The sequence below is a fragment of the Lissotriton helveticus genome, chromosome 1_1 (assembly GCF_964261635.1).
Source record: "Lissotriton helveticus chromosome 1_1, aLisHel1.1, whole genome shotgun sequence".
In the NCBI taxonomy this organism is placed as follows: Eukaryota; Metazoa; Chordata; class Amphibia; order Caudata; family Salamandridae; genus Lissotriton; species Lissotriton helveticus.
The window spans coordinates 997,069,382-997,089,031 of NC_136057.1; the positions used below are offsets into that span (position 1 = coordinate 997,069,382).

The 19,650-nt window shown below is 47.4% G+C and overlaps 1 protein-coding gene across 1 annotated transcript in view; it reads left to right on the plus strand.

The window, feature by feature from the left end:
• The window catches only part of LOC144763327 (uncharacterized), a 1,153,250-nt gene that overhangs the window by 241,890 nt on the left and 891,710 nt on the right, over positions 1-19,650 (plus strand). Inside the window, exons 16-17 of the mRNA XM_078648815.1 lie at positions 1,313-1,444; positions 3,638-3,784. Coding sequence (XP_078504941.1) covers positions 1,313-1,444; positions 3,638-3,784 — 279 coding nt within the window. The remainder of the gene's footprint in view (positions 1-1,312; positions 1,445-3,637; positions 3,785-19,650) is intronic.

Here is a 19,650-nt window from a genome sequence, read left to right on the forward strand (position 1 = left end):
AAAAAGCAAAAGTAGGGACTCTTCAAATACTTCACTAAAAAGTCTACACCAGTTCTGGGTTGGGAGTCGGGTGGAACATGAGGGCTAATACGTGGCCGATACATATCTCAAAATCATGCATCCCACACCAAAGAGGGAGAAACCTGTACCTCGGCAACCGGTTTGAACACTTCAGTCAAATGACCAGCTCCAGTTGCTAAGCCAAAGTTTAAATACAAAAGCCAGGAGCAACATCGATTCTCTACCCATTCACCAAAGTTATGGAATGCACTACTAATGCAGTTTAGGAACATACTAAAGATTTTACGATTTGCTAAAACGCCTAGTACTGCAACAGGCTCTTGTACTGTCACTCTGATTTGAAAATCCTTTGGTGTTATGATTTGATTTGACTTTCTATGGGTGCTGTGCAAATGATATCAAATACATTAATAAAAATGCCCTATCCTTATTTTGCTTTCCTAGATTTGCATATTTCATCTCTTTCTGATTTTTCCCTCTTTCCTTTGTGCCTCCTCATACTCCTCAGTTTACTTATTTTCTTTTTTTCTTTTTGAGATCCTTCTAATGAGTATTCTTAGATCAGAATCAGCGGGGGTATAAACATGTCACATGCAGATTCTACAGATTTCTTTATCAGTCAAGCTGATCCTCTAAGGTGTATTTTGCAGGCAGCACTTTAGTTTTATGCTACTGCATGGATTGTTAAATACAACAATAGCCCTGAGCCCACCCTGAGACTGAAATATGCTTACTATCCAAAAATAGGCAAAATTAGCGATATCACAGCTCAGAAAGACACAGCTTTGAGGGGTAACAATCACCAAGCAGCGATGCTAATCCCATCTCTTAATTTCCCGAACTTTGATTTCTTCCTTTTCTCTTGACATAGTCAGTTGTAGCAGTGTACATCTGACAGAAACGTACTAACACACCTAACAGGTGCAGGGTTTTCCCATGAGAAGAGTGCAAAAAACCTTGAGAAAATGCACAACAGTGAAAATTCCAGACACTGCACTGTTTTGATTGAGAATTCTCACTTTTCTGTGGCAAGCAGGAAAATTAGGTCAGTGCACGTCAGAGGTGAGGGAACTCAAACTCGTTAACATTACCTGGGCATAGAGAATGGTCGGTGGATTAAACAACATGACAGTTGTTCATGTGGAATTGAAGCATTATAGAACAGCAAAAAAAGAGTTCACATAGTCTAATGTATAGTTGCAGCAGAGAAGGCTATAGAATAAGGAGATCACCACTTGGGTATAATGGGAGATCTGTTACTGAATGTGACGTTTCTTGGCTTGCTCCATAGATTCCAACCCCATCCAGATTCAAGCCGTGCGAGATTTGAAAATCGCAGACTCTGGTGTTCACAGTTTGAAGCTGCTCTGGAAGAGGCCCTCGGGCATCACAGACTACAAGATCGCCTGGGCCCCTTTCAATGGTAGGTCCTGGAGCCCATTCGGTAAGAAGCAAAGTGAGCCCGCCTGTGCGCTGCATCGTGCTGTGCCCTACTGTGTAATATTGCTCTGTAGCCTGTGTTTGATTCTCTTTTATATTTTGATGTGTTATCCTATTTTTGCTATGGTGTGCTCTCTTGCTATGTTGTTTTATGGTAAAGTATTTTATGCTGCAAAATATGTCTTTTGGGCCAAGCAGAAGTCAAGTTTTCTTTGTTTTTCCTTACAAAAACAGACATATATTTGATTCAATTGTATTAGTGTACTTTCACTCTTAATGTTCTTGTTCTGATTGTGATTGTCAATGTTTTCTTTTAGCTGCCATCTTTCATGACATCAAGGGTTTGCTCATTTGGAAACTATGCTCATGATACCAAAGTCAACCATACAGTTGTGTTTCTTGGGTTAATGACAGAACTAAGAATACTTCTTTCACACAGAACTCCACAAACTGGTGTTTCCCCAAAACAATGTATATCCAATGATGTGCAGAGTTACAAAGTTGGGCAACTCACAACTTTGTCACTTCAGCTGGTCTTCTCTGCAGTAGGGGGGTTACTTACAGGTACAGGGGGACTGCAGCAGGTCAATGAGAGGACGGATGCTGCTCAGAGTGACCGTTCTTCTCCCTTGATCAAAGGCCCCAGGTCCCTGGCCAAAAGTCATGAGCCCTGCCTCACACCCTGGCCCTGCCCCTTCATTGGCTAGGAAGCCCCCTTGAATGCCCCCCAAGCTGTGAGCTGCTGCAGACCCCATGCGTCGCATGCCACACGCTCTGGGTACACCCACGCTGTCTCTTCACCTTCATGTCACCTTTTATCTTCATAGGGAGGGTTGTAGTGGACCACCAGGACAAAACAGGATTGCTGCACTTAGGTCCTCCTCCCATGGGACATCCTGCAGGAAGCAGGGAATCTTGCCCTGCAGCATATCTTCGTGAATTCAATGGCGCCTCATGTGAAGACAAAGTCAGGATCCCATGCCCACTGTTACAGAGGGAAGAATTCCTGAATTCTTTGCTAAGTTTAAACTTCACTTGCCCTTAATGCTCACTTCTAGTGTTGGAGCTGTAATGCAGCAGTTAAATACCTCGATAAAAGGCAGAAGAGGCAAGGCTTGGAATCAATGATCCTTTCCCATAAGAAATTAATTCAATGATTCTATATGTAGAAAATTGTTGTCTGCCCGCTTCACTGTCTAGGATTCTAAACAATGTTTCACAATTAGTCTGTCCTCTTCCGCTCTGCTCATTTGTAGCATCTTTCAAGAGTTACCTTCCCTTAGTTTTGGGATGCCCCAGGATACAGTGATCTCTACAAACCATGCTCATTCACTGGGGTACAGTGGTTCTGGAACACTTTCCTGACTCACTAAAATGATCGGGGTTCTAGGAAATCCTGGTGTCACCGAACAAGCGTTTCCAGCAAAGGAGCAGAAACTTGAAGTGAGGAGCACGTGTTTGTGAGAGTAAAGGAAGTGGATGAGCTAGCTGTCCAAGGAATTGTGAAAATGTGGCTCAATGATTAATTATGATGCAATATCCTTAAACATAGGAATACATTTTGTCAAACTATACTCAAAAAAGGAGATATTCAAAAAAGTCCCTTAATAAATTAGTGGGTTCGACCACACACACGGGTAAAATAAACGTGTATTGGTCTGATCTCCCCACTCCTACGTCCAAGATGCCATCCACCACATTCCTAGATTAAAAGGCCCAAATCAAAATGTGCCCAATGTTTAATATTTGTAAACTTTAAAAAAGGCTATTTTTACATTAGTGCTGTTTGTGTGCCCCAGGCTTTCACTCTCCATAAAACTCGAACACAGGAGTGAAAAGTTTTTTAGAAAACGCGATCTCTTTGAAGCCACATAATGTAAACACAGTTGTACATGACCAGTCGTTGTGCAGCGGTTTGTTACAATTGAGCGTTCACCTGGATTGGAACAAACAGCTAATGCTGTGGTGTTCTCCATTGTCTGTCTGATCTGTCTCCAGGTCTAGGGGTGCTGCAGCACCGGCCGCATCCCTAGTTCCAACGCCATTAGCCCAAAGAGAATACATCTTTTCATTGTGCATTGCAGTGTGTGTGTGTCATTTTTGTTCTTGTGGTTTCATTATGATAGTGTGTCAGTACTTGAAATAAAGTTGCTCCATGTCTTTTTTTTGTTTGTAGGTGGTCTGGAAATTACTCGCATTGTTCCGGCTGAGACCACTTTCTTCAACATCACGAACCTTGAGGAAAGCACCACGTATACCATCCGCGTCTCCTCAATGGTGGGGGACCGGGAGGGGAGCCCAGTGCTCCTCACTGCCAAAACGTGTGAGTACAGGGGAGGAGGGGGAGCAGCCAGGCCTGTGCTAGTGGGAAAAACAGTCAAGGCAGAAGCTCAACCTGTTGTTCGTAGGTGGATCAGCTCAGACCCTGCAAAGCGTACATTATAGTGTTGGGCTACACCATTGGTTGAGTACTCCCCCATGGTATCACAGGAGTGGAGGATATTCTAATACAATACCGAGTAATTCATATCTATTTTTGTACAACAATATTGAGTGCAGTATTTGGACTATAACTATATTATCAAAGAAAGTAAATAAAGGTAACAGGAGTGGGCAGGCATTAAGCCAAGCCTCTTAGCACAGATTCCTCTGAGACAAGCCCTGAGTGTGTCCCCACATTTGGTCTTCAAGGCTTCCCATTGGTATTCATACTCCATCTTTCTTACCCTGCTCTTTCCCCTGCTGTCCACATTTCAAGGATACCGCTATCCCTGACTCCAGCAATTGTTCCCTTGGGTGAGTTAAGTCTAACTGGGTTCATGAATCTTCAGTTGGGACAGCAGAAAACTACGGCTGAGAAAACCAGGGGGTTTGAGAGGGAGGTCTTGAGATTAGCACTACCCTCTTTGAAGTGCAGGCTGGTTGCTTCCTGTACAGAGAAGGGCAAACTGGCTACTTCAAATCGCTGGCCCGTCTTTCACTAATGTGCTGCCCCCAGAAAGGTAGGCAAGAGTTTACGGCTGCAATCGGGCCAACCCATTAACTATAGTAGGGCACACTGATCCAGTCTGTGTCCAGAGAAACAAATTAAAAGTGTTCCAAGGCACAGACTGAGAAGTGTGCCCCAAACATAATACGGGTCCTGGATGGCAGCAGAGAAATCTGGGAAAGGCGATTTCCCCTCCAACTCTGCAGTAGTACTTTCCAAGGTTACAAAGGATAATGTGTACATATATGTGGAAGTCATCCTAATGGTGAACCGTCAGATCACCAGCCATGTGGAACAGAACAAGGGAGCATATTATCAAGACAGGAGATAAAATTATCGCCGCTTTATCGGCAGAAAACTGCCAAAAAAGCGGCAATAATGGGCTTGATAATATGTTCTATGTAATTCCAATCGAAGCCCATGTTAGATGTGAAGACATCTAACATGGGCTTCGATTGGAATTCCATAGAGCATATTCTCAAGCCCATTATCGCCGCTTTATCAGCAGTTTTCTGCCGATAAAGCGCCGATAATGTTATCTTCTGCCTTGATAATATGCCCCAAGATTCTACATTCGTCCCAGTCGGGCTTCCGTGCTGGATTCATTGTGAAATTAGTCCTTCTGGGAGTCACATCAGTGGCAACCTTGACTCAGGGCAGAAGGCAGTGGTCATCTTGTTTGTTCTTTCCGCCGCCTTCGCCCTTGTTGCACAAAGTAGGGGTATCAGTATCGTCTCCTAGGTGGATGATACTCAGCTAATGCTATCCGTCCATCAGCTTATTCACACTGTAATTGGAAATTTTCAGGGCTGTCTTGAGTCCATTGCTCAGTGAATGCATGACAGCTGTTTACAATTCAACTCAGACAAAACGGAAATCTTGATGTTTGGCTCCACCTCTCCTCTTGATGCACTGCAATGCTGGCCATCCAACTAAGTGCCTACCCCCACCCCCTTCTACAGTAGTCAGAAATCTGGGAGTCTTGAAGGACATTTCACTTTCCTACAAACCCCATGTCAAAGCCACCTCTTCTAAATTCTTTGGTCTACTAAAATCCCTGAGAAAACATCTAAAGTATCTTCCTCATGACACTCGCAAAGAGGTCGTTCATGCACTTAGCACCTCCAGGTTGGATTACGCCAATGTACTTTATCTAGGTGCCTCCCAGAATCTGCTATCACAACTGCAACAGATTCAAAATACCACAGCTAGGCTCATCCTGAATATCCCCAAACACCAGTCTATTAAACAAGGTGTAAAAGATTTGCACTAGCTTCCTATCAAGTCAAGGATAAAATTCGAAACTCTCATGATCAATCGCAGAGCCTTCCACCTACAGCTACACCCATAAAGTCTATGCCTGAGGAACTGTCAGACAATTGTATTCAACCCGTTGACCGCGGCGCGAATTTCGCCACCATGTGGGCATTTTAATCAGTGGGCGGGGTTTGGACGGCCCCTGGCCGTCCTCCGCACACGCCCACCATCACGTGGGATGGCCGGGAACCATCCTCAGCATCGAACGGGTTAAAGGAGAACCACCCCAAAATGGTTCTGAAGCCTTAGACAGAATCCACATCCTCTACCTGGAAAATTTATCTAAAAGTGGGATCCAAGCCACTCCACTATGTTCCAGTTCCAAGTTCTTCATGACCAAAGAAGGGAGTGCACCGCAGAGAACTCAAAGGACTGCCCAGTGACCAGGATGGTATCTGCATGACAGCCAGTCTTCCAGAGTTGAGGGGACATCACCTAAAGTCTGGACTTTCTGCTGGTGAAGTTTTGGGACTGTCTACATCTTATAAGCCTACCTGCCTGCTGAGAAAGGGAACAACTGACCCTGCAGGAGGAGACACTGTCAAGAAAGGCGAAACCCAGCATTTCTCCAGTGTGGGAAAGAGCCAGAGAGTGAGAGACTGCAACGGAGCATAGCTAGGAGCAAAGTGTGAGTGAAAGGATACCCCAGTCTTCCTAAATGGTTCTGGTCATGAACTGCATCAAGGCATCTGCAAAGTCAAGCACTGAGTGAAATCAGCAGATTGTTGTGACTGAGATAAGGATGTTGGAGCTGCCACATTGTCCTCAAGGCAGCAACTGCATACGTCCTCAAATAGATGGATATCCTCTCTGAGGCAGCCTCTACCACACCAGCATCCTGCCTGCACATAGCCTAGGGGACCACAACTGCCAAAGATGAGGGCTGCTCCTGGGTGCTAAGGCACTGAAATCTTCAAAGTCTTTAAATTCCCAACAAGGCTGCTTCCACAATCTCTACAGTTCTGAAGCCATCGCTGCATGATCATGCAGTGGTCCGCTGCATGCATCAATCCCACACGGTGAACAACCTTTATAACGCAACTTTTAGCACGCCGTGCTATTACAACGCAGACTTTAAAACGAAAACTATTACAACGCATTACACTGGGGGGCGCTCTAGGATAGGGAATAGTTTTAATTTACTATCCAACACCTTCCCTAGTATCCACGGGGACTGGTGTTGGAATAGTAAATTAAACTATTCACTATCCAGCACCCCCCAGTGTAATGCGTTGTAATGGAATGCGTTTTAAAACTTGCGTTGTTACATCATGCGTGGTAAAAGCATGCGTTGTAACAACGTACATCCATCCCACACACCCCTGAGCTACCACCCCAACATATAGGTAACCCCAGGGCTTGAGAACTGTGAGAGAAGAGAGACATAGTAGCAGACCAAGGTCTGCAACACGAACAAGACTATTTGATGGTAACCATAAGAAGTGAAAAGTGAACTGAAGTGATGGGCACAATTATGCCTTGGGGGTGATTGATTGAACTGCGCTTGTGCCTGGTCAGCTCTGTATCCCAGATTAGACACCAGGGATATAGGTGCTGGTGAACTCCATTAGTGGTGGTAGGTTACCGAAGAATGAAGCGCATCAAGATCATAAACAGGATTTCCGCCCTGTATATATTCCCATAATTGGGCTATGCAGTATTAAATAATGCTTGTGATTAAAGTACTGGGCTGGGCAACATATTATTGTGCCCACAAGTAGATGCTTGAGTTCTGACCTCTGGTCGCCCACACTGCATCTCTGAAAAACCTTTGACAGATTGCCCTTGTTACCCTGAAAATCAAGTGTGGAGGGGGTGTATTTGGTCAAATTTGAAGAGCCATTTTTGAACAGATCCAAGAACACAGGTAGAAATGACCTCAACCACCATGGTTAGGGCCTAGTAGTCCCTGAGTGTCTTCTGAACCCACGAATGGGGTCTGACATGCCATAATTAGGTGAGAAAGCTCTGTGTCCAAAATGCTTTAAATTAAATTTCTGTTTTGCAGCAGGATGCCTGAAAGCTACTGTGATGTACACACTAATTGACAGCAGAAATTGAATATTTTAAGCATTATGCTAATTTTTTCACGTTTTCACCACTTACTCTTACACTTAATCACTCAAACCTGACAGGGAAAAACATTTCAACCACTCCTATCCCAGGCCCCCACAACAAGGCTGATTTCCAAGGTCTTCGGATCCTAGGATAAAGTTACTTACTTTTGAATAAGCTTGACGATACCTTACAATTTGGTAGTCTGATGCTGTATCACCTCAAAACCTCTTACTCTCAGACCTCTGTGATGTGCAAGCACCTCCGTTGGCATGTGCATGATACTGTTACTGGTACGGCTCCATGGAAAGGTGGTACATGTCATCTCCAGAAGCCGTGACTAGTGCAGAAGGACTACAGCTACTAATTTGCACGTGTGAGACGGGAAACATCGTTTACAACGCGGTGTTTACACCGCACTACCTTTACCACGCTGCCATTACAACGCAAGTCGTTACTACGACTTGCGCTGGATGGCACTGTTGGTTAAGGAATATTGTAATTTTATATTCCAACACCTTCCCTACTGTTACGTGGGCTGGTGTTGGAATATAAAATTATATTAATCCTCAATCCGCGCCCTCCAACGCAAGTCGTTGTAACGACTTGCGTTGTAGAAACCGCGTTGTAAAGTACCGCGATCTAAAAGATCGCGTTATACTGACATACATCAGTGTGAGGCTATACTGTTTTTTTTAGAACAAACTTTATTGGGTCTTTGCAACAAGCTTCATGTAAGATGTACACTCAAATGCAATATACATGCTTTAAAAGAGCAGGATAACTTGTCTTCCAGCCATACATTCACAGGAGAATATATAGTGAATAGTGTTTACTCAAATAACTATGGCTGGTATACCACACTATACTCAATATAACTCCCCCTCGCTCCCTCTCCCAACCACTTGGAGCAGCAAGCTGAAAGCAATCCCTATGGCATCACAAGGTATCCCTCTCCCAGTTCACGCATTGTTAGGCGTATGTATTGGGTGGGGTGTGTGTTTCAGGGGGAGGGGTGTGTGCCCGAGCAAGGGCCACCACTGCAGCAGTACTACCTATTTATATGGGGGGATTGTCTTCCTCTACCGTACCAAGCTTGTTGTGAGGGCTGTCTCATGCAGCATGCCTTCCAGGGGGTATATCTCCATATTCTACAGATCATGGAGGTCTGTCATCCCCTTCTCCATATTTGTTAAGATCTTGTACTAGAGCACCCCATTGATCGGCTATGGAGTGACGCTGTAGACCCCTGTTCTCCTTCCTGCAAATGGCTCTGCCCTCCACTTCACCCAAGCACTGGGCTTCTGTCCGCCCAGTCTTGCTTCATGGTGATGCAGTGCTTGGACAGGAGAAACAGGAGGTCGGAGAACTTTGTTGTTATCTGAGTTCTGGCTGGTTTTGGGAGAGGTGCCTTTCAGACAGACTTCAATCGTGGTCAGTAGTGGTTTTTCTGTGACCCCTGCTATTGTGCTCTGGATTGAATTCTAATATTGCTTCAGCGAGGGGCAGTCCCACATGATATGCCGAAAGTTCAATGGTGAATGATGTCTGTGCGTGCAATCAGTGCACGCTTCCGTAAAGAGGCCACCTATCTACTTGGGCGCTAGATAGGCCTTATGTAGAATATTTAACTATAAGAAGCAAAATCTTGCAATGCGGGATACCTTTCAGGGTTATTCCAGGTCCCTTTACCATTCTTTGTCAAGAAATGCCCTTCCTGAGATGTCTCTCCATGACTTCCTCAGGGACTGCAGAATTGCTCTCGAATTACTCTACACAGCCAGGTTATTAGTCTAAGGCTGTGCCCCATGGTCTGTAATGCTTGAAGCAGGGCAGTAGTTGGAGGTATAATCCAACACCGTTTAATGTATTCTCTAATTCTCCCCCAGAGAAAGAACCAGCTGCGTGGAAGATCAAACTGATGCTGTAGCATCTGGAGGACCATAAGCACTCCCTCCTGATATAAGTCTCCCAACATATGGGGACCCTCCTTTTTCCACAACACCAATTCTTGAGTGCCAAGCGGCCTCAGTCTAATAAGCAACCCACGCAGTGACATAGGGGGCGAATCGGAGTGTTGAACCTGTGTAGGCGTAGCCTTTGGTGCATAAGAAGGTGGCGTTAGCCACTAGAAGCGGGGTTCGGTCTCTCATCCTCTTCCCTTGTAGAAACTTTGAGTTCAGAATCCCACCTTGTATTTGAGCTGTCGAATACCCTGTTTCTCGTAGCTGGATTCCTGCTAGCCATCTGGTCAGCCACTGGAGCTGGGCCGCCAAATAATTTCCATAGAAATCCAAAGCCCTAATCCTCCCTTATCTGGTGGTAGTTTTATCTTATCGAATGCTATTTGTCTCCTCCATGTTCCCCATATGAAGGCAATTAGTAGGGAGTCAATTTGCCAGTAATATTTTCAGTATCACTACGGGGAGGTTTGTAAAATAATAAATTAGTCTAGTGGCCATCACCATCTTGGAGATAGATATGCGGCCTCAAAACAGATATCAAAGTAGTCGAGAGAGCAATCTGCTCTCCGAGGATTACCATAAAGGAGGTCAGTATTGGTAAGGTACATATTAACCCCCAAATATCGAAATGTGGTGGCTGGTCCTGTGCCCAAACCTGATTGTTCTTTGCAAAGCGCCAGGTTTCAACTGGAAAATATAAGACTTCACAGGGTTGACTTTTGGCCCAGAGATATGTCTGAAACCTTCAAGTCCCCTGGAGATGTGAGTGAAGTTGGCCTCCATGTCCCTGGTATGCATAAACATATTGTCCGTGTAAAACAACATTGCAGGCATGGTATTTCCCAGCTGCAATCCCCAGGCTAGTTGCTGCTGGGTCTGGTGGCTTAGTGGACTAATGCAGCCACTGCAGGTACCTGTGTTTGATCTCCTGGTCACAGGTTCAAATCTTGGTGGTTGTATTGAGCGTTTTATCCTTCTGAGGTCGATAAAATGAGTACCATTGAGTTGAGTAAGAATAAACATCTATTATTCAGTGCTAAGATACCCTTCTGGGTGAACGTGCACTTTATAAATACATATGTATCCATGTTATGTCGGGCTGTCCTACCTCAACCACCTAGCTAGGGATTTGATGACATTTGTAAATTTGCTATGAGATGGTGTGCAGCCATGTCTCGTACCTCTTGGAATTTTATATACAGCCGATATATGTTCAAATCGCCTCAGGGTATGGAACAGATAGGGCCACCAGTTGCTTGTTTGAGGCCGAGAGCCGCGCATACTGAACGTGGCCACACCTCATGGGCCTTTTACATAACTTGTTACAACCTCCTCATGTTCAGGGATGTGCTCCTCTCTGGGATTAACTTGTTCGGGTGACTGTGGAACAGCGAGGAAAGGGCTGGGAGGAGTCTCGATGTCGGAGTTTTACTCAAGATTGTATTGTTGGTATGTAGAAGGCAGATTAGGGTAAGATGATATTGCCTCTTCTGGTCGTCCTGGTTTTAGGAGCAATGTCATTATCACCTCATTAGTTGTGCCAGGAAGACTACCAGTATAAAAGGTTGCCTCATACAGCTTTTTAAGCAGAGAAATGAATTGTGTGGCAAAAGCAGTGCAGGACTCGGCCGGGAGGCCATCAGAACCTGGCGTTTTTCCCATTGGTGATTATCTCAGTTTGTTCCTTATGCTCTGTTTAGTGATTGGGCCGTTAGGCTCTCCAATACTTACCCAGGTATTGTTGGAAATCGTATATCCCCCAGAAAAGCATCTATTGCCTTCACATTAATGGGGCTAGGGGTTTGAATAGAGTCCTCTGGGATTGTTCCCCTGAGGATCTTTTTTGAGAGACACTTTTTCTATGATAGACCTGAGACGTATTGTGTTGTGTTTGAATAGAGTGCCTGATAATAGTGATAAAAGGATGTCTGCCTGCATGTTGACCTCAAGTTCTTTCTCTGTCCTAATGGAAAGCACAGGAGAGGGAAGCTGTCGGGGGTCTAATTAACCATGCCAAGAGGCTGCTCCGCCTATGTCCCTTAGTGTGTGTACACACTATGTAGGAGTTGTAAACCAAACATTGAATTCTTTCCAACAGGACAGAGTGGTGTTTCCGTGGTTCCTGGAGGTGTGACTCTGCAATTGGGTCATGTGCAGCTTTCCGATGAAGGGACAAAAAGAAGGCCTGAAGAGTCTTTAGCTCTGTCAACAGGTCAACAGTGCCCCACGGACTCCTATAGTGGTGCTTAGGCAGGCACACCTGATCACTACTTTAAACACCTCTCACTCCACCGCAGGCAAGGTGGCCATACCTTCATTTAATCTAAAGTTGTCGTCTATAGCTTTCCGCAGGGCATAGTGGGTCACCAGATCCTCCAGCCATTGTGGCTGACGTTTTCCAGCTGGGGATCGGGGTCAGAACCCACCTCCATCGAAACGTGATCTCCAGAGGGCTGTGACCTGGCAGAGTTTTCCCTAAGTTTGAGGTGTTGAATACTCCTCCCTGGTCGATAGTGGGGCCATAAATCTTGTCTAAAGGCATGCAGTCTATGTGTGGGTGAACAGAAGGAGTATTCTTTCATGCCTGGATTCTGGAGCCCAATCCCACACCCACAACCATGGAGCCTTGGCATTGCGATATGCAGGGGCACAAGATACTGGGAGGTCTGATCGATCTGCCTCAATATTGTATACAGCGTTAAAGTCTTCCCCCAGGAGCCAGTTGTAAGGCCTCGCAGGCCCCCAGGTGCTGTGACAGGGATAGCAAGAAGGCTGGCTGATCGACATTTGGTGCATTAATACTGCCATAGCAGTGGGGAACCATCTAATTAGCCTCTTAGCAGAACCGTCCTTGCTGGCCTATGTGATCTTCTTCCACGTGAATCGGAACATTTGGTTTTAACCTTATGGCTGCACCGTGTGCATTTGCAGAGTATGTATTGTGATCTAGTAGTCCGTGCCATTTACGTCACATTTTATCCCCCTCCCCACTAGTCAGTTGGGTCTCCTGCATAAAATCTATCTGGGCTCCCGTCTGTCGCAGCAGTGACTGTATCCCATAGTGTTTGCATGTGTCCCCACCCCCATGTCACACAAATATATTTACCCTGGTGTGTCATACCAATACATGAGAAAAGCTGATGGTAGGTCCCAAGGGTGGCCTGGGATCTCAGTTGCAGATCATGAAGGGGCACAGTGTCTAAGGGGGAACAACAGGGGCGTCAATATTACTCTCCATCCAGATGCCGTAGGACTTGGCCTTTTTGGTTAAAGCTCCATAAACTTTTTGCTTTCCCCCTAGACCGTTTTCCTGACATAGAATAGCCTATTTGGATGCTGTGGGTCACTGCTGTTCACTGACAAAGTACTGAGTTCCCAGTTTAAGATGTAATGGTGATTGGTTGGCCATGATTGGTATGTTTGCCTTACTAATAATAGTCCCTAGTGATGTGCACTGTGTGTGCAAGGGCTAGTAATGCAAGGGCACGCAGAGAAGGGAACTCAGGCCTTCAGTGTAGGGCCCGCGCGCAGAATGCTAAGTTAGCATGTAGTCCTGACAAGTGCAACCACTTGTCAGGCCTGACTTTCCCTTTTACATACACATGGGGCACCCCTGTGGTAGGTACCAGGTAACCCATGGGCAGGGTGCAGTGTAGGTAAAAGGCAGAATATAAACTCAGGTGTGTGTTATGTTATGGCAGTGAAAAACTCTCCATTTAGTTTTTCACTGCTGAAAGGCCATTCTACCCATAGGCCAGAATGGGGGAGGCTGGGTGTTGTGTTTGCTAATCTAGTTTCCTGTCAGTTTATAATGGAGAGGTGAAGTTTAACAGTGTCATAATGGAGCTTTTTGTGAAGGTGGTTTTGTCACTATGTGTTTATAAACCACTCTTTTAGAAAGTGGCTGAGTTTTGTGCTCTTAGCATTCCTGTGTGTCTCTAAAATGTGGATTGTCTGTCTGGAACTGAAAGGTGAGAGGAGCTGGGAGAGGTCTTGACCCAGGGAGGGGTTGAGATGGCACCAGGCTGCCCTGCATCTGGAGAGTAGGAGAAGCCTGGGAGGTGAAGAGGCCTGGGCTGGTGATATAAACCAATTGACCCATCTCCTGCTGAGTGATTAAGGATCTAGACCCCCAGTATCAAAGGGAGAGAAGTGACACTGGGAGGGAGACACCCAGAACTGATTTAGGGAGGGGTCAGGGACCCCTGAGCACACGCAAACTTCATAGACATTAAGGGGTATAACTATGAAAGCTAAAGCCCCTGAACGTTGGAATGAACCAGATATTGATTGAGACTGAAAAGGTTCGGACCCATTCTGTGGTTAAGATGAACCTCTGCTACAGAAGGAACAACTGAAGAGACTGCTGTGGATAGACCAATCCTTGCTTCGTGATCTGGGGCTGGTCTGCAGTTTGCTGTTCTAACTAAGGAAGAGGATGTTGGGACTGAGCTTGGAGGCGCTGGGTCCCCCTGCTTGAAGAAGACTGTGCTTAGTGCTGTGTCTTGTAGCCCCAAGGCTCCCTCTTTGGAAATACAGGATCATAAATGTTTCTGGAGAAGTCCCAAGCAACACAGAGTGAGCATGCTTTTTTCAGCTTAACACCCTCAGAAGTTGTGCCTTGTGATCATGAGCATGCAGGAGTAAGCTAAGTCTCAGACACGCAGAGTACATTTCGGGGTGCAGGCCAAGGCTTTGGTGAGGAGCGTCTGGTCGTGGTGTGCACGAGGAGACGAGGCCAAACTCGGACATGAAAGGGTGCGTGTTGTGGTGCAGCCCAGGTGTTGGTGAAGAGCGCCTGGGCCTCGTGTGCACCAAAGGAAAAAGCGAGACTCGGACGCACAGTGTGCGTGTCGTGGTGCAGCCAGGTCATTGGTGGGGAGCGCCTGGACATCTTGTGCACCAACGGAAGAAGTGAGTCTCGGACATGCAAGGGTGCGTGTCGTGGGGCAGCCCGGGTGTTGGTGAAGAGCGCCGGGGCCTAGTAGGCACCAAAAGAAGAAACGAGTCTCCTATGTGCAAGAGTGCTTGTCATGGTGCAGCCAGGGCGTTAGGGAAGAGCGCCTGGACATCATGTGCACCGGAAGAAGAGCTGAGACTCAGATGCGCAAGAGTGTTTGTCGTGGTGCAGCCAGGGCATTGGTGAAGAGCGCCTGGACATTGTGTGCACCGGGAGAAGAGGAGAGGCTCGAACATGCAGGGTGCGTGTTGAAGTGCAAGCGAAGCGTTGGTGAAGAGCGGCGGATCGTCGTGAGCACCAGAGAAGAGACGAGTCTTGGACGTGTGGTGTGCATGTCAAAGTGCAACCTGAGGTGCTAGTGGGGAGTGCCTGGTTAGGGTGTGCACTGAATTGAAGTAAAGTCTCCACAGTGCTGATGGCGCGTCTTGGTCTGGACTGAGACTGCCGGAGTGAGGGCCAAGTCATTGGGGCCCTCGGACTCAATCAGCACTGGCCCGGACTGGCAGCCATGGAAGAGCTAAGCCTCCCCCCGAGTCCGCCGCAGCCCAGGATGGAGTTCTGGATCAAGGCCCGAGTCGCTGACGTTGGGGAGGAGAGTGGGATCGTGTCCCCCCAGGTAACGTGGATCAACACCTGGAGTGGGGTGCGGGCCCGGAGGGACACTCTCTCGGCTTCCTGCTTCAGTCAGCTGCGTGAGCCGTTGCTTCGGCTCGGATCCCGGCCTGTGTGTACCCAAGACGGGCCAGTACTGGGGCCAGAGTGGGAAGCAGTACCTTTGTGTCATCATTTGATCCATAGCGGGGTCACTGTTAACGGAGCACGTACAACTGTTGTATTACACTGTGCATTATTACTGCTAACAAACTATCGAACTGTCGTATGACGCCTGATCTAATTTGTGCCTGACAAACTGTATGCTTGGTGTGCTACGCACTGCATTATTTTCTCCCTTGCATATTACCTAATTGTAACGTGGCGCATTGCATTATTTCTTCAGTGCACAGTATCTGAGTATAACGTGGCACAGTGAATTATTTCTTCATTGCACCGTACAGGATTGTAGCGTGACGCATTGCTTCTTCCTGGTACAGGGCATGCTGGGGGTGATACGCATTGCATTATCCCTTCAATTGCAAATTACAGGACTGTGGAGCTACGTATGGCATTGTTTCTCTGTTGCACAGTATAAGAAAAAATTGTTACGCATTGCAGTATTTGTTTCCTTTTGTGTGATTCTAGCAATACGACGGGCCTAACCTTTTGGAAACGGTTAGACGTGAGCTTAACTGTTGGTTAGAAGCGGTGGCGGGGATTAGAACCTACCAAACCACCGGAAAGAATACTACCCATTCTTATATGTTGATTTTGTATCGTGTGGTCGTATCGCATAATTGATTATATAAAGATTATACTAATTTTATCAGTACTCGTGTGGAGTCTATTTGTGATGACATCATGGGGTTACTGTGAGCGTGGTTGCACATACTGAACACGTGTGCCTTGGAGATAAGCCTGGCTACTCATGGTGAGCAGGGCTATCTCAGACGTCCTTACTTAGCCTAACGTTGAAGCGAGGGGTCGGGGACGCACACCTCCAGCATTTGGTGGCGGCCGTAAGCGACAGGGACCTCCACTTCCAACAGGTGCCAATAACTTAACATTCTTCAACATCTTCTAGTCTGTCTAGGAAACAATGACAGACAAATACAAACAAATGAGCTGTCCAAACCATTGGGGACAGCAGACATTTGTGTATTGTGAATCCGGGGCATTATGCTGCATATTCTGAGGGGGTTGGGACTAGAACGGATGGATGGGGGCTCCTACATGAAAGTGTTACTGGTGGGAGGGACGTATTCAGTTACAATTGGGCAAGAAACAAGCGACCTAGGCTTTGGCCGTAGTTTCACCCCTCCTCCGGCGGGAGGAGACGGTGGGATGGGAAACTGGTCAAGAGCCCTGACCTCCTGTTGAAGGTGAATAGGTGCCCCAGGAGTCTGTCAGCACAGCAAGAGTTCCCGGAGACGGTCCTACACCAGTTCATCTGCTATCTGCAGGCTCACCCAGAGTAGAATCCTGGAGGATTCGCTCTTCTCTGAGCCAGACCAGTCAATTCCTGATTCTCCGGACCATAGTAAAGGTCGCTCGATCTGGAATGCCACTGCCATGGCCACCGTCATTATTCTGTCATCTTTAACTAGCTGCGGTGTAGGGTCACCCCATGGGTCTTCCCCTCCTCCTTCCAGCCCGGCAAGATCCCACTTCCCGCCGTCATCTTCGAGAAGAGTCTACAGCCACCCTCCTGCCTCCAGAACCTGCCTGGAAGCAGTCAATCCAGACCCAGGCCTTCTCTTGTGTGTCTTGGTTTGTTATTACTTTGAGCTTTGCTGGGAAAAGTAGAGCATACTTCAGGTCAAGTTCTCTTAATTGCCTCTTAACAGCCAAAAAGGACACCCTCTGGTTTTGAACTGCCAGGATAAAGTTCGAGAAGAGCATAGTTTAGGAGTTTTGCCACAATGGGCCTCGGATGGGCCCCCGGAGTGGGCGGATGGAATCCGGTGGGCACGCTCCACAGCGTACATGGAGGAAAGGCCACAGGTACATAGCCGTTCCCCCCACCAGCCCTCAATGATGGCCGTGGAGTTGGAGCCCTCCTTTTTTTCTGGCAGGCACATGATGCGGGGGTTATTACGCCACGCCCTACCCTCGGCATCCTCAGTTCGGTGTTCTTCGAGTTTTACATATTCCGATAGTGCACATAGTTCTTGGGATGTAGCTTTCGACTGTGGCATGAGCTTAGCAAGGATGGTGTCCATTATGTGTAATTTATATTTCAGTTTTTTTGGTCCTTCCTGCAGTATATTCAAGTCTTTGGCTAGCGTGTCAATTTTTTGCTCCAGGGTCATACAGACATCTCCAATCGCCAAGAGAATCTCGGTGGTGTCGCTGCATTGTGGTGATATCTCGGAGGGGGCCAGGGCCTGTGTAGACTCATCCAGGCCGGTAGTTCTCATTGCAGGAGTGGCCTGAGGAGGCAATGGTTTAGCTGGTTTGGACTTCCCCATGATGTAGCTCACCAGAATGGCCCTCCAAACAAGGCCCAGACTCTGCAGAAATGGCAGTGATAGGTCACGGCCGCAGGTCCCATGAGGCCTTGAGGCAGCACATGCAGTCACAATAGTTCTCACTGGGTGGACACAGGACCCCAACTGACAGCCCTATGGGGAGTTGGCAGCACAAGTCCCAATCTTCTAGACTGGGGTGTACTCCCTCACTCTCCTCCAGTAAAGGGTGTGGTCTGCTCATGGCTTGCCTGACCCCCTGAGCTCCAAGCTGGCATGAGCAGCAGTGTTTGCCTCCCCCCCCACCAGATCTAGCTCCAGGTGTCCCCCCATTGGTTCTCCAGCAGTGCATTCCAGCAATGGTGTGGTTGAGCCTATCCAATTCGGGCCTCGGCTGCAGGTGGATATTGGGCCGGGGATGGGACAGCACTACTCAGCCCACCGCCAGCTGGCCGGGTTCCCCCTCTGGGTGGGGTCCTCACTATCCACTCCACCAATGGGTATTGGACACCCATCTCCTCACCTTTGGGTGACTGCAGGCACCTCTTCCACCAGTAAGCCTCGTTTTGCCGGATCCATCCAAGACCTGCCGCTTTGCTCTGCGTGCAGGCTGATGCCCGCTCTCAAGGTTGTCGCCTGGAATCTTGGGCGCACCCCTGCAGCCCCTTCAACCGTCCTGCTCCCTTGCCTGTCCCCCCCCCCCCCCTCCCTAAATGTGCAGACAGGAGGTAGCAGCAGCAGCCTGGATTATGTATGATTTGGCAGGCCCATATGGGAGCTCCTCTACTACACTTCCACCATGTTGGATGGTCAGCCACGCACCTTGTGAGGCCATATTAGTGTAAGCTTCTTTCCTGCAAGTATTTTGATATATTTTCTTTGTAATCTTCTATCTATTGAATAGTGACCGTTGTAGGAAGCTGGCTCTTTATATAATAGACCAAAAAGAGGCACACTGTTTCAAGAGTCCAGGCAAATGCCAACTGGTTTACAGAGGCACAAATGACACCCCAAATGCTCTCTCTTATGGTAGTGAGGGCGAGCAGTTAGGCATATCGAAGGGTACTGCTAAGCATTTATTGCACTCACAAAGGCAGTGAGACATACTCGGTAATTAAATCCAACACAAATTTATAAAAATAGAACTTATTTTTATAAGAATTTAGATACCAAGATAATCAGGTAAGTAATTTTGGGGATCGGTAATGTAATAAAAAGGGACTGCATTTAAGCACTTAACAACAACTTACAGGACTGCTCTTCTGGACTTAAGGTGCATATGTGGCACGGTTCAAGGCCACACCAACTGGTCACATTGGGAGGCTCTGGTGGTTCTGGGTGCAGCGATGTGTTACTTCGTCGGGTGCCCCATTCACTTCAAAGGGAACGGTCTGATCAGACAGAGGCTGCAAGCTGGGCCTGGGGTACCAGTTCAAGAGAACCCGCAGGGGGATTCGACCTTTGAGATGCTTGGGCATGTAGGTACACCATTAGTCCACTTCTTCTCGGGCTATAGGGCTCGGTGCAGTGGTGTCTTTTGGCTTTGGGTTCTGTGCTAAAGTTACTCATGGTTGGAAGAGGGCCTGCAGAAAGAGGCTGCAAGCGGCGACTGCAAGTCCAGCCTGGCCACACTCAAAGATGGGCTCAGCTCTAGTGGATCTCAAAACCCCAAGGGCACTTTGACATTCTCCTTGCTAAGGCTGTGGGGAACGGGTGCAGAGGTGCTTTGAGGTGGTGGCAGCTGTCAGGGAATCACTCATTGGCTTTGGTTGCTGCAGAAGGGTGCAAACAGGACAGCTGGGCCACTCTCAGTTTGGGTCTCACTGTCCCTGTAGTCCATTG